A 14,224-nucleotide genomic window follows, 5' to 3' on the forward strand; every position below is an offset into this window, starting at 1 on the left:
ACAGATACATACACTCTCTGACACACAACCCCACACATACCAACACACACACACTTACACACACAACATTTAACATCAGGGGGCTCACCCCTCAGACCAACTCCAACCAGGTCAAGGATGAGTTCCAGGTGGACACGCATACACCCTCATGCACACCCACCCACACACACACACATGTAGGCACGGACATACAGACAAATACACACACCTACACAGACACTCATTCCCCTGTTCCTGTGTGTTGGGTTTTTGACATTCTCTCCCTAAAAGCCCATTGGACCATTCTGATAAACATGAAGTGGTAGTTGCCCTTTACGTCTTATATTCTACTTCACCTGGACATGTATCGCCGAGCCAACACTTACAGTCCACTATCTTCTACTTCTCTCTCTCTCTCTCTCTCTCTCTCTCTCTCTCTCTCTCTCTCTCTCGTTACCAGACTCTGAACATAGTGACCCCTAGGGTTCGTCCGGAGGACTGCAGTGTAGGTCTGCTTCCCAGGAACCACGACAAGAACCGCAGTATGGACGTCCTGTCTGCAGACCGATGCCTCCCCTTCCTCATATCTGTGGACGGAGAGAGCTCCAACTACATCAACGCTGCCCTTATGGACGTGAGTATAGTCTCTTTCTCTGCGCCTTTATTCTCATGCTAAAATCCTTCTCCAAAAGCTTTTAGCCACTCAGGCAAGGCAAGGCAACTTTATTTATACAACACTTTTCATACACAAGGCAGACTCAAAGTGCTTCTTACCAAAATAAGGTAAAGTACTTCCTTCACTAAATAGAAAGCAAGATGTAACTCCACTACTTGCTATTCGTTGTTTACGGCTCTGTGCTGTCTCCACCCAAGAAGACTGCTGGATCTGAGATACTTCACATCCTTACCGTGCAACTGTTATTTACGTTCACTGTCACTTTACCAACATTAGACTGATCTCAAACCTCTCAACGTTTTCAAAATTGTAATTAAGCTAAGATAAGATTTTCAACTGTCAGACTTTCAATTTTCTAAATCAATACCAGTAAAACCTAATCCAGACAATAAACAAAAACTGCAGTCGATAATCAAATACAATTTCACTTTTTACCCATGATCCTCTGTTCCCCCAGAGCCACAAGCAGCCAGCCGCCTTCATCGTTACCCAGCATCCTCTGCCCAACACCACGGCAGACTTCTGGAGGCTAGTGTTTGATTACAACTGCTCCTCCATCGTCATGCTCAACGAGATGGATGCAGCGCAGGTATATGAATCTTATAATCTCACTTAACGCATTCAATACAATGCAAATATGAAGACATACAATTATGGATAAATATATTATAGCCTATTGAGAATATTGAATATAAGTACATACGATGCTGGCTCAACAATATAGACACAGCACACACAGATACACACATGATATAATACAAATATACATTATATATTCATGGTTGTGTTATAATAACTAGTTATACAGCAACGTGTTCCATTTCAACCGGCTCAACACTGTAAATGGCTGCTGAAGTGGTGGGTGTTATTCATTCACGTTTCTATTTTCAACATGGGGGGGGGGGGGATAATCTCAGGCTCCCTCAGTGGGTCACTGAACAAGTGCATGCAGATTCCTGCTGGATGTTTTATAAGCCCTCCTGGTCTCCAAGCAGTGTGCGTTGTGACGTCAAGGGGGGCAGGGTCATTGAGGATCGCTACGTTCTACAAATGAGGATGGTTCCCGTGATTAAACTACAATCCCCAGGAGCGGCCAGACAGGAAGGAAGAGTCTGAATGGGATTGCGGGTCACTGAAGCGATGCTTGGAAAGAAGAGCAGAGGCACGGGGAATGATGGTTTGAAGGAAAACACCAGATTGTTCACGATAGTACAACTTTTGTTGTATTAAACAGGCCTTTCATTCTGACCTTGTAGTTTGAGTTCGCCTGTTCAGTTTCTTTTGTAACAATTAAACAGGGTGTTCCTTTCTCACCAAACCTTGGGTTTGGGCATTTATTCTGGTCACCCATAACGCTGCAAGGTATACATCGCGAGTAGTCAGGCACGATGGCCCTGAATCTAATGCACATGCTCAGAACTTGGAGCAGACGTGGCCACCACAGTCGGCCAATAGGAGTTGCTTGCCGTAGCCAGGAGGAGGGACTAAGGGTTTTTGTTATATATAAGGAGTCTGACTCAACAAGTTGGGACACACAAGCACATCGATGTTACAGAAAGCATGTTGCATTATACCTAGATGCTGGCTCTTTTTTACGGGGCTTTATTTGTTTGTGGAAAAGGATTTAATGAAGAGCGAGTGTGGGGTTGGCGGGGGTTGGCTGCTTGGTGTTGATTTGGAGGAAGTCCTCGCCAGAATTCTCCTGTAATTATTTCCAAAGCGGTGACTCATTCTTCAGCCTCCGGTTTGTGTGCAAACAGCTGGAAAAACCCTCGGAGGCGGCAAGCAAAAGTAAAAAACTGGAGAAATTGTAGTAATGTGAGGTCAGAGCACCGCATCTTCCTGATGAAAGGTGTGAATTACTCGGATGAAAACATGTTCTCATTATTAAGGCTTCTGTTTTTCTTTGTTGTTTTTTCAAAGACGGGTAGTATGAGCATTTAACACCTCTACCTTCTCTCTCACTCTGTCTCTTGCTGTCACTCTCTCTGCTCCCTCTCTTTCCCTCCCTCTTTCGCCCCTCTCCTTGGAATATTATATTTCCCTCTCTCTCTCTCTCCCTCTCTCTCCTCTCTCTCTCTCCACATCCCTCCCTCTCTCTCCTCCCCCCTTCCTCTCCCCACCCTCTCTCTAGTTGTGTATGCAGTACTGGCCGGAGAAGAGTTCCTGTTGCTACGGGCCCGTCCAGGTTGAGTTCATCTCTGCAGACATCGACGATGACATCATCAACCGGATCTTCAGGATCTGCAACATGGCGCGGGTACGACCCACCCCATAACACACACACGTACCTACATATTCACCTTCACACGCCTTAATCCTAACCAACATGGCGCAGGTACAACTACAGCCTCAAAAGCAACCTTACTCATTCCCCTTTACACACGCCTTGCGCATACTTTAACTCACTTTAAAGGTATATATGTAACTTTCCCCCATTCAAATATCTCAGAACGACTTATGTTACGCATTTTGTTGAGTCGTTTTGTTAGGTCGCCTGTCCATATCCGTCATATCCCCTTCACCCCCTAACTTCAGGTAAAAATGGGAAACAAGTTTCCAGCACAGACATTATTTATAGACTAGCCTTTTACGATGTGCTACCATGACAAGCGGCAAATGCCAGCTACAAAGCTAATGTGTATGGTAACGTCTAACTACAACACCATTCAACACACTCATGAAGTTTTTTTTAATATAATTGTTTTCACCACAGATAACAGTATTGGGCTACCCCATGATTTAATTTGGAAAATAGGCTTTACTGCTACTGTATGGGTAGTTGACTCATGTAATGGTAAGTTAGAGAGTTAACGCTAACGATAGCTAAGCTAGCTTACTTGTGACTAGTTCAGTAGAATGAAATGGTATGATTTGATTTTAAGTGACTAAACATAACAAGAATAAAATTCACAGCGTCATCAAACTTCTTATTTTGTTATTGTTGTGATTGAGAGACCCCTAGCGGGAGAAATTACATCTTTAAAACACACTAAACTCCTTCACAAACACACACACCTAAAATACACACGCATTCTAACACAGGCACACTAACACACTTGAACACAACCCATAAACCCTTGTGAATGACCCACACCCCGCCAAACATCAACACTCCTTCACATTAAAAGCGTGAGTGACTTCAGTATCAGCATCATTACCTATTTCCCTCCACATTTTATTCCATTTTACCTGATGAGATGTTTTGTCACTCCTCTCCCCTGTCTACATTTCAGCCTCCACCTTTCTTATCTCATCCTCTCTTTCTTCCCCCTTTCCTCTCTCCTTCTCTTCGGCGCCTTATTTCCTTAGTGCTCTGTTAACTCCCTGGGACACACACACACACACACACACACACACACACACACACACACACACTAACACACAAACACACATACACACGTCTCCACTCTTGCGTGAAATAGCTTATATCATCACCCCCTCCCCCCCTCCCGACACACACACACACACACACACACACACACACACACACACACACACACACACACAAATACACACACACTTAATCACCTGGCCCATGCTGCTCCACATGTTGAGAGAGAGAGAGAAAGAGAGGGAGGATAATCGGACAGGAGGTTAGGCAAGTGCCTTTATCGTGTAAGCGTGTTTCCTTTGTTTTTGTGTGTGAGTGCATTTGTGTGTGTGTAGACTTTGTGTTTGTGTGTGTGTGTGTGTGTGTGTGTGTGTGTGTGTGTGTGTGTGTGTGTGTGTGTGTGTGTGTGTGTGTGTGTGTGTGTTTGTCTGTCTTGCTCTCTATGGAGTAACATAACACCAGATCAGCCAATCAGAGCCTGGCTGGGGATTTTTACAAAATGGAGGCTGGATCCCTCAAACAAGTGCAGGTCCAAACTGATCTTCTGGCTGCTGCTTTAAACCCAACAATTAGACCTCCATATGGTTGTTTCTCAAGGTCTTACAATATATGGGGGTTTCAAATCCCAAATAAAAAACAAACAAGTTTGAGAAAGGTAGATCAAACAATGCTCATTTTTTTCTTCAAATACTGAATAACAAATAATAAATAGAGAAAGTACAAATAAACTTGATTTTGGAATGAAGAGTAAGCAATGTACCTTTTAATAAAATGCTGAATAATTTATTATGGAAAGTTAGAAACGGTAAATGAACTGGTTTTCTAAGTTTGTATATATTGTTTGATAAAATATTTAATGTCCCTCGTCACCTCATTCCAAACGGGGACATTTGATTAGAAATGTAAAATGTATGTAGCTATTAGTCATCCATCAAGTTTGCTGAAGAAAATATTTTATTTACAATGATTAAATGCAGTTTTAAGGTACATTTGGTCATCAGAGATTTTCCAGTATTGACCGGGCCTGGCCATAATATAGTTTTATCTATTGGGTCCAACGGTGTCTTTCTGCTAGGCAAACGAGTGTCATCCTGCTTTGATTCGGCCTTCTGTATTGTCCCTGACAGTTTGATCAAATATAATTTCATTCAATTGCCATTTTTGCAAGCAAATGCACAAAGCGGGCCGACTATTAACGGCGTGGACAAAGTGGTTCAGAGTGTGTTATAACAGCCAGGAAAAAGGTATTGAACATTGTGCTAACTCCATTTTAACATTGTTATCGCTCGTTCACAAATTATGGGTCTGCTTTGTGTAGCTAGGCACAGTTTATCGTCACTAGGCTCGTCACAAGCCCTGGTACATACATACATAAAAGTACCACACTAATAATTGCTGTTTTGAGTGACCTGTGGACACCTCTGTGAAATATGTCAGGCGTTTATTTTTTCGTGTTATGTAATGTGTGAGACCGGGGAAAAATAAGACATGCATTTGTGATTGGTCAAGCTTATGATAAGCAGCATTGGTTAATTAGTTGTGATCAACAGCATTTCTAATCCTAGATATCTAGCATGAATAACATCCAGCTACGGATATTGGCTTTTTTTAATATGCGTGTATCTACAGATTGACTCGAAAACATTTGTTATCACTTTAACTATGCACACTGGATACAAAAAGCAGCGATACAAACCTAAACTGAAGAAGATTAGAGATATGGGCCACTGGGGCCTTAAATATGAAATGTTTTATTCTCATTCCTCCGACAGCCTCAAGATGGCTATCGCCTAGTTCAACACTTTCAGTTCATTGGCTGGCCAGCCTACAGGGACACGCCCCTTTCCAAGAGATCTATCCTCCAATTGGTCAGGAGGCTGTCCAAGTGGCAGGAACAGTATGATGGAGGGGATGGACGAACAGTCGTTCACTGTCTGTAAGTATATACACATACATACACACACCAACCCAACCCCCCACACACACACACACACACAGGCACCCACGGTCACACGCACGCACGCACATACATTTAAATATACACACGTGCACACATATTATGCATAAACAAACACACACACACATTTTACATACACACACACACAAACAGACACATACACCCACACACACACATACTTACACACACACATACACACACACACACAATTATACACATAGACATACACATAAATACACAAACACACACATACACACTCAAGCACTACACCCACACACACACACATGTTTTCATTTGACGATTTATTTTATAATATATATTAAACATTTAACAATGCAGTGTTTCCCCTATATGCACCTAGCAGTGACGGTACGCCGCTGCTGAATGTCTTTCTTTTAACAAGAGGAGAGGAGAGCTTCAGCTTATCTCTTTAAATTACCAATGTTATATTATTTTGCGCTACAGATGCTTCATATCAAGGTCAATTCACACACCTGAGTAAAGCATATAAACGGAGGGGAGAGCTCTGTCTTCTCTTTAGAAACAAATGATATTTTGCGCTACGGACGCTTCACATCCAGGTCAATTCACGCTGTGAGCAAAGCATAACAGAGAGGAACATCCGTAAAGTTGGAAATAAATTGGCAGATTCGGAGGTTGCGGTTCAATAGATCATCAGTGAAACATCGTTGCGACACAATTGAGTGTAGTAACCTAGAGAACCAGCTACAACATTGTTTTCATCCAAACGAGCCGCCTTTAGCGAACGGTGAATTGCATAGGCCTCTACGAGCTTTCAGCTTTCAGCCACGAGCTTAGGGGCCGTCTGCAAAGTGCAAAACTGAAAACGACCACAATGGTAAAATTTCAATAGCGTCGCCATTATTAACTCTAGAGCCCCAAAACGTGTTCCATAGAGGTATGGCCTCTTCATGGTCCTACTACAACCTTTAGTTTTGAAAAATATATGTCTTCTTATTTTTGAGGATTTTTTATTTAGCAACAATTTCAATAGCGTTGCCATTATTGACTCTAGATCCCCAAAACGTTTTCCATATGCATGGGCTCTTTATGGTCTTACTGCAACCTTAAGTTTTGAAAAATATTTCTACTTATTTTTAAGGAATTCCTTTTTAGCAAATATGTCAATATACATTTTTTTAGCAACAATTTCAGTAGCGTCGCCATTATTGACTTTAGAGCCCCAAAACTTGTTCAATAGAGGCATGGCCTCTTTATGGTCCAACCTTTGTGATGGGGAGAGGGGAGGGAGTGGGAAGATGCATTGGTTGGAGGCACAGACCTTTTTCGATTGTTGTAGTATTTGGGTCATGTGATTTTACTGTATAGGGTGGTTGTTGATACAATATATTTTTTGTTAAATAAATGTAAATAATGTTTTTAAAGATTATACTTGTAATATGTTCATCTCTCCATATTTCCCCTGCTCATTACTGTGCATAAATGTACTGTATGTATGTTGCCGGCAGACACATAGAAACTTCCCGGCAGGGTGCGCTTTGCGACCAAACCCAAAAATCTGCGAGCGGAAAAAAAAACATTTCACCTGCTGCTACTCCATCCTAGGGGAAACACTGCAATGTCTTTTATACGTATCTGATATTTGATATGAGATAGTTGTGTGAATAAATATATACACTAACAATGCCCTCCTGAAAAGTAAAGGGTTACAGAATAATAAGTAAAGTTGGCCCAATCTCTGGGCCCCACAAACGCCTTTCACACGAGGAAGAGAACCCCCTACAGTGAGCCTCCACAGACAAATATGCTGTGTTCCAGTCGCATGTGTGTGCTGGTCCCCAGAGAAATGAAATGAGATACACTTAAGAATGATGCAGTACCCCTATGCTCTGTGAAGAGAATGCACACACAACACACACGTATGTGGATGCGCACACGGAACACACTCACACAAACCCACACCTGTTCAATGATGTATTTGCTGCGGTGTGTGGTATATTGTTTTTATGCAACCTCTATCGCTGCTGGGCCACACCATCCGTCACACACAGACACACACACACACACACACACACACACACACACACACACAACATTTAACCTCTCGGTACCTCACAGGCAAGAACCTATACCCTGTTGGCTGATAGCACTGCAGGCTAGCGGTTAGCTGGATAGCTTCTCAGGCTAACTGTTAGCTGGATAGCATGGCAAGCTAGCTGTAACTGATGCTTAACTTAAACACAAACACACATACACCTACACACACACATATACATACACACACATTTACACACACACACACACACACACCTTTGATGTGATATATTTGCTACAGGGTGTGGTATACAGTTTCTAGGTATCATATATCGCTGTTAGTCCCCACTTGCATAATAAAGACACACAATGCACCCTCATGCACTTATTCAAACACACACACACACACGCACACACATACACACTCACAAGCACATTTATACATATACGCAGTCACACGCACAACATGGTTACACTCACAATCTCACTTTCCAAAATTGCCTGAAGCACTTCACTGGTGCTTATCCAATCAGCTTCCTGTGTCAGAGCTCATTGAGCCAATCAGAATTGGTATTGATTTGTTTCCTTTGGGTCTGAAACTGCAGAAACTACACTGAAAGTTACACCATGGAAACCCTAGCAACATAGGTATGGCACACGTAGCCTGTGGTGCAGACGCATTCAAATGATGTGCAATGCAATAATGTGGTATGCATTGGATAGCACCTTGCTAAGGTTTCAGCTAACTGTGTCGGTTTTTCTATTCACTCTTACTATATATACTATAAACCATTTCTGCTGGTCGGGATTAAATAGTTCATTATATTTATATAGCGCTTTTCAATGACCTAAAGACGCTTACAGTGGAGAGGGAACTAACTCACCACCACCAGTGTGTAGCACCCACTTGGGTGATGCACGGCAGCCAATCTACGCCAGAACGCTCACCACACACCAGCTTGAGGTGGAGAGTGAGGGAATTAATGAGTCAGCCAATTGTACAGGAGGATTATTAAGGGGGCAGAGTGAATGAGCCTGGTTGGGCCAGGACACCGGGGAAACCCCTACTCTTTGCGATAAGTGCCCTGGGATCTTTTATGACCTCAGTGAGTCAGGACCTCGATTTTACGTCTCCTCCGGAGGATGGCACCTTCCACAGCACAGTGTCCCCGTCACTGCACTGGGACATCGGGATTGATGAGGGAAGGTGCCAGAGGGAAGAGTGCTACCTATTGGCCACCACCCGACACCACTTACAGCACCTGGTATTCCCAGGCAGTCGCCCATCCAAGTACTAACCAGGCCCGACCCTGCTTAGCTTCCGAGATCAGACGAGATCGGGCGTGTTCAGGGTGGTATGGCCGTTAGCACAGCTCTGATAGTTTTTGCCGCGGTGTTGTAGTTTGGTTGCTGTGTTGTAGTTTGGTTGCGGTGTAGTATTTTGGTTGCAGCGTTGAAGTTTGGTTGCGGTGTAGTATTTTGGGCACAGTGTTAAAGTTTGGTTGCAGCGTTGTAGTTTGGCTACAGCCTTGTAGTTTGATGTGGTGTAGTATTTTGGCTACAGCGTTGTAGTTTGGTTGCAGAATTGCATGTGGGCTGTAGTGTTGTAGTTTGGTCGCAGTGTCGTATCTTGGCCACAGTATTGTAGATTGGTAACGTGTTGTATCTTGGCTGCAGCATTGTAGTTTGGTTGCGATGTTGCATGTGGGCTGCAGTGTTGTAGTTTGGTCCCAGTGTTGTATCTTGGCCACAGCGTTGTAGATTGGTAACGGTGTTGTATCTTGGCTGCAGTGCAAGGTAGCAGTGATGCATTCTGACAACAAACCTCTGCTGGCTCACTATTGGCCCCGGCGGCTTTGGATACAAGGGCTTAACTTATCCACCCATCCACAGCTCTCAAATCACTGTTCTAAAACTGTGGCATCTTATAGAGTCACAAACTAGCTACCTATTTGCGGCACTGTCTCTCTTTCTCTCTCGTCTCTACCGGTTTATCATCAGCTCATTGCTGTGAGGTCATTGATCAATACAGCTGAACTCACCCCTGAGGAGAATATCACTGGACCAGAGAATGAGGGGCCTGTGTTACAAAAATACTGGATGCATGAAATTGAAAAATAAATAAAACATGACTTTATAAAGTTCAGTGATGGACAAGACAACTTCACTTCCTTCACAACAGTGTTTCCTCATCATATTCTGTCTCTCTGGTATGAGATGGGTGTAGTGCTCTCACAGAGAGGTTATGGTTGTGAGCTTAGGAAATAACTGCTATTAGGTATTAGTTTAGTGATCCTAAAGTCCCAGCCCTTCAAGACAGGAGAATAAAGACGTTCCTTTACCGAAAATACCTTGTAAATTCAGGGACTTTCATATCTGGCCAAAAATATGTTTGAACTGTGTGTGAATTGGTTTGCTCAGACAAACATCACTCTTAAGATCCCATTTCTGCAACCTCAAGGAATCGATTCCCTCTCTAACCAATACAGACAGAGCTGCTCTGGTGGAGTAATCAGATTGTCTAGTAAACTTTAAATGGGTGTTTACATGCGTATAAAAAGCAAGGATAAGATAATCTCAAGATAATCATACCTCTTTTATCGGGGACTACATTTTAACGATTAAACATTCCTCTTCTTGGGTTTAACCTGCTGGCTTGTCGGCAGTAATTTAATCCTCTGCGCGGCTAAAAGCAGGTGAAATGTTGGCGATAGGGACATGCTCCATCTGCTCCCAGCTAGCGACCGCTCCCAGAGATAATCAGACCCCCTCATCGATCCCAGAGACTCCGTAATGCCAGAGATAAGGAGGAACATGATGGTCTAATCAATACGTGATGAGAATAGCTTGTTTTTTTACTTCCCCTCTTCCTCCTGAAGGTTACAGGGAGATGGTCTTCAATACGCACTTCTTGTCTGATTAGCCTCTGCATTGGAACGATTAGACACATACAGGGGCCACTATACAGTACAGGGGCCAATATACAATACAGGGAACACTAAACAGTACAGGGAACACTATAAAGTACAGGGAATACTATAATATACAGGGGCCACTATACAATACAGGGAACACTATACATTACAGGGAACACTATAGAATACAGGGAACACTATGCAGTACAGGGAACACTATACAATACAGGGGCCATTAAATAGTACAAGGAACCCTATAGAATACAGGGGCCATTTTACGGTACATGGGAAACTATACGATACAGGGAACACTATACAATACAGGGCCAACCATACAACTCAGAGGCAACTTACTATAAAACTGTCTAGATGCTTTCCCTAACCAGAGACCTAGCCCATCTCTAACCTTATACCAAAATAACCATATCTTACCCAATACTTAAATTTAACCATTTCTAAACGTACACCTGAGCCTAACAATCTCTAATCTATAACCTGAGCCCAACCATCACCAACGTAATAGCTGTACTTCTAGCTTTGTCATATTTATACCTTATAAATACTTACTTAAAAATGTCTTACCTAATACAGAACCTGTCTGGCTGTGATATATGACCAAAGAAAATGTTACATCAACTTTATATGTGGATATATTTCCGGGTCTAATCAGCTATTATGAATACATAAATTATGATTATCCCTTGTTTAAAATAAGAATACATTTGGTCTGGCTGGCAATTTCTGTCTGTAATTGACAGAACCCAGTTCATTCTGGTCGCCTAGCAACCATGTGAACCATTTCTCTGTATGAAGCTACAAGTTTAGCCCATATTTTGAAAGACCCATTAGCTAACACAAATACCCTCTAGGACACACAAAGGTATTGCGTTATTCAGATTTAGATCTGTTCAGTAGTCATTTCTCACCTTTAAAAGCTTGAAATGGTGTATTTACTCTAATGGTGTATTTACTCTAACGTCTTCCTCCTGTATCCACTTAAATGCCACCGTCCCCCGAGTGTTACTCATGAATGCAAAGTTTAGCGTTAAACTAAACATTTAACACGTTTAACAACATGCTATTGGTCCAATTTGCAAGGGACTAAATAGTATCAACACAACAGCGATCTTGTGAACTTGAGCACAGGAAACAGTTTGTTTAAGGCAAAGTAAAATGTCATAATATACTTTTTGAGCGTTGAGAGAAAGAAGTATAAATTGCTGAGGTTTTTCAAGGTAAAACATTAACATTGGTGAAGCTGTGAAGGAAGGAGGACAGCTGTCATTCTGCATACCTCTCCGTTCCTCTGGAGTTTTTGTTGTAGCTAACTCCCACCCGCATCAAACTTCTTTTACTCTTCCTTGTCTTCCCCACGTCTTTCCTCTTATTTTTGTCTTTCTTTTTATTTATTACTAAACTCAATGATGATAATGTTGCTGGGGCAGGTGGTGGCGGTGGTGTTGTTGGTGGCGGTGGTGGTGTTGGCAGAGATGGTGGGTGGTGGTGGTGGTGGTGGTGGTGGCGGCGGCGGCAGCGGTGTTGGCGGCGGTGATGGCGGCGGTGTTGGTGTGATGACCTTATTAGAACTGGTGTTAATGGTGCTCATGGTGCTGGTGGTATTGGTGATGAAATAGGTGAGGATGGTAGTCATGATTGGGCGGTGGAGGTAATGGTGGTGCTGTTGGATGTGATGATAGCAGTTGTGATAGTGGAGGAGGTGGTGATAGAGGTGAGAAGGTGCTGGTCTGGTCGATGTGATAATGTTGGTGGTGACAGTGTTGAGATGGTGCTGGTGGAAGTAATAATTGTGGTGGTAATGGTGGTGTTGGTGGAGGTGGTGGAGGTGAAGAAGGTGTTGATGATAGTAGGGGTGATGGTGCTGGTGATACTGCTGAAATGATGATTATGGTAGTTTTGACGTTGGTAATGACACATGTCACAGAGACTCCATTTATTAAAGGAACAGCCGACGCATCACAGTGACTGTATTGTACCAAAGTGTGTCAATATCCCCGCCCTCCACAGCGGTTCCACAGCCAGTGCCAGCACACCAATTTGGAATCTGTTTTGAAAATACTGGGGCCTTGATTCTCTGTGGCTTTCTGTTTGACGGTAAATGACTGGTGTGTCGCGTTGATGAGGTAAACTGTATCTGTGTTCCGTTAGAAGTGAGTCAAACTCTAAGTCTCTCCCTGTCTCTCTCCCTCTCTCTCACTCTCTCTCTCTAGCACGGGCGGGGGGCGTTCCGGGACCTTCTGTGCCGTGTGCAGCATCAGTGAGATGATCCGGCAGCAAAACATTGTGGACGTCTTCCACACCGTGAAGACCCTGAGGAACAATAAGACCAACATGGTGGAGTCCATGGTCAGCTGACTCACACGCAGCATATACACACACACTCTCGTTGTTTACAAGCAAACACAAACACTATATAAAAACACATACACAATGTATACACATACATGTTATATATACACACACGCACGCACGCACACAAGCACACACACACACACACACATACACACACTCTATATACAAACACAGACACACACTGTTTGCACATACACATACATGTGATACAAACACACACACTATTTAAAAACCCGTACTGTGTACACATACACATACATATTATATGCACACACACACAAACACACACATACACACTCTATTTATGAACACACACTTTACACATACACATACAAGTTATAAACACACACACGCACACATACACAAACTTTTTGTAAACAAAAAACAAACTGTATACACACACTCACATTGTGTTTGCACACACATAAACACACTCAAAGCACACACATAAACACATTACACTCACACTCTTGAAACTTATAAGTTTCTTTTTTTTTAAATTTGCTTTTGGTTGTTTCTGTGCCTTCACAGGAGCAGTACAAGTTCTGCTATGAGGTCGCCCTGGAAGCACTGAGCTCCTTCTGATTGCCTCCTCCCCCCTCGCCAAATTCACCTGATTGGCCATCGATGCTGCCTGTCAAACTCAACACTGGGACGTAGGAAGCGGAATTATGCTTCCTGTTGACTCAGATCCAGCCTGTGTGTGTGTGTGTGTGTGTGTGTGTGTGGGGGGGGGGGGTGTGTGTGTGTGTGTGTGTCTGTGTCTGTGTGTGTGTGTGTGTGTGTGTGTGTGTGTGTGTGTGTGTGTGTGTGTGTGCGTGCGTCCGAGAGTGTTTATGTGAGGGCATGCTTGTGATCCTTGCATACATTACTGTGTGTATATGTGTGCACGTATGCGCACGTAAAAATTTGCCCAGAACCTTGGACAAAATATAAAAAAGGACACTACTCATAAACACGCGTGTCTGTGTGTGTGT

The 14,224-nt window shown here is 43.1% G+C and overlaps 1 protein-coding gene across 1 annotated transcript in view; it reads left to right on the forward strand.

Moving 5' to 3' along the window:
- ptprt (protein tyrosine phosphatase receptor type T) overlaps positions 1-13,900 on the forward strand; it is a 150,964-nt gene extending 137,064 nt beyond the window's left edge. The window contains exons 31-36 of the mRNA XM_079748435.1: positions 440-613; positions 1,113-1,244; positions 2,790-2,915; positions 5,762-5,925; positions 13,106-13,241; positions 13,779-13,900. Coding sequence (XP_079604561.1) covers positions 440-613; positions 1,113-1,244; positions 2,790-2,915; positions 5,762-5,925; positions 13,106-13,241; positions 13,779-13,832 — 786 coding nt within the window. The 3' untranslated portion in view covers positions 13,833-13,900. The remainder of the gene's footprint in view (positions 1-439; positions 614-1,112; positions 1,245-2,789; positions 2,916-5,761; positions 5,926-13,105; positions 13,242-13,778) is intronic.
- Positions 13,901-14,224: the final 324 nt, after the last annotated feature.

Source organism: Pollachius pollachius (genome assembly GCF_949987615.1).
Source record: "Pollachius pollachius genome assembly, chromosome: 12".
Taxonomy (NCBI): domain Eukaryota; kingdom Metazoa; phylum Chordata; class Actinopteri; order Gadiformes; family Gadidae; genus Pollachius; species Pollachius pollachius.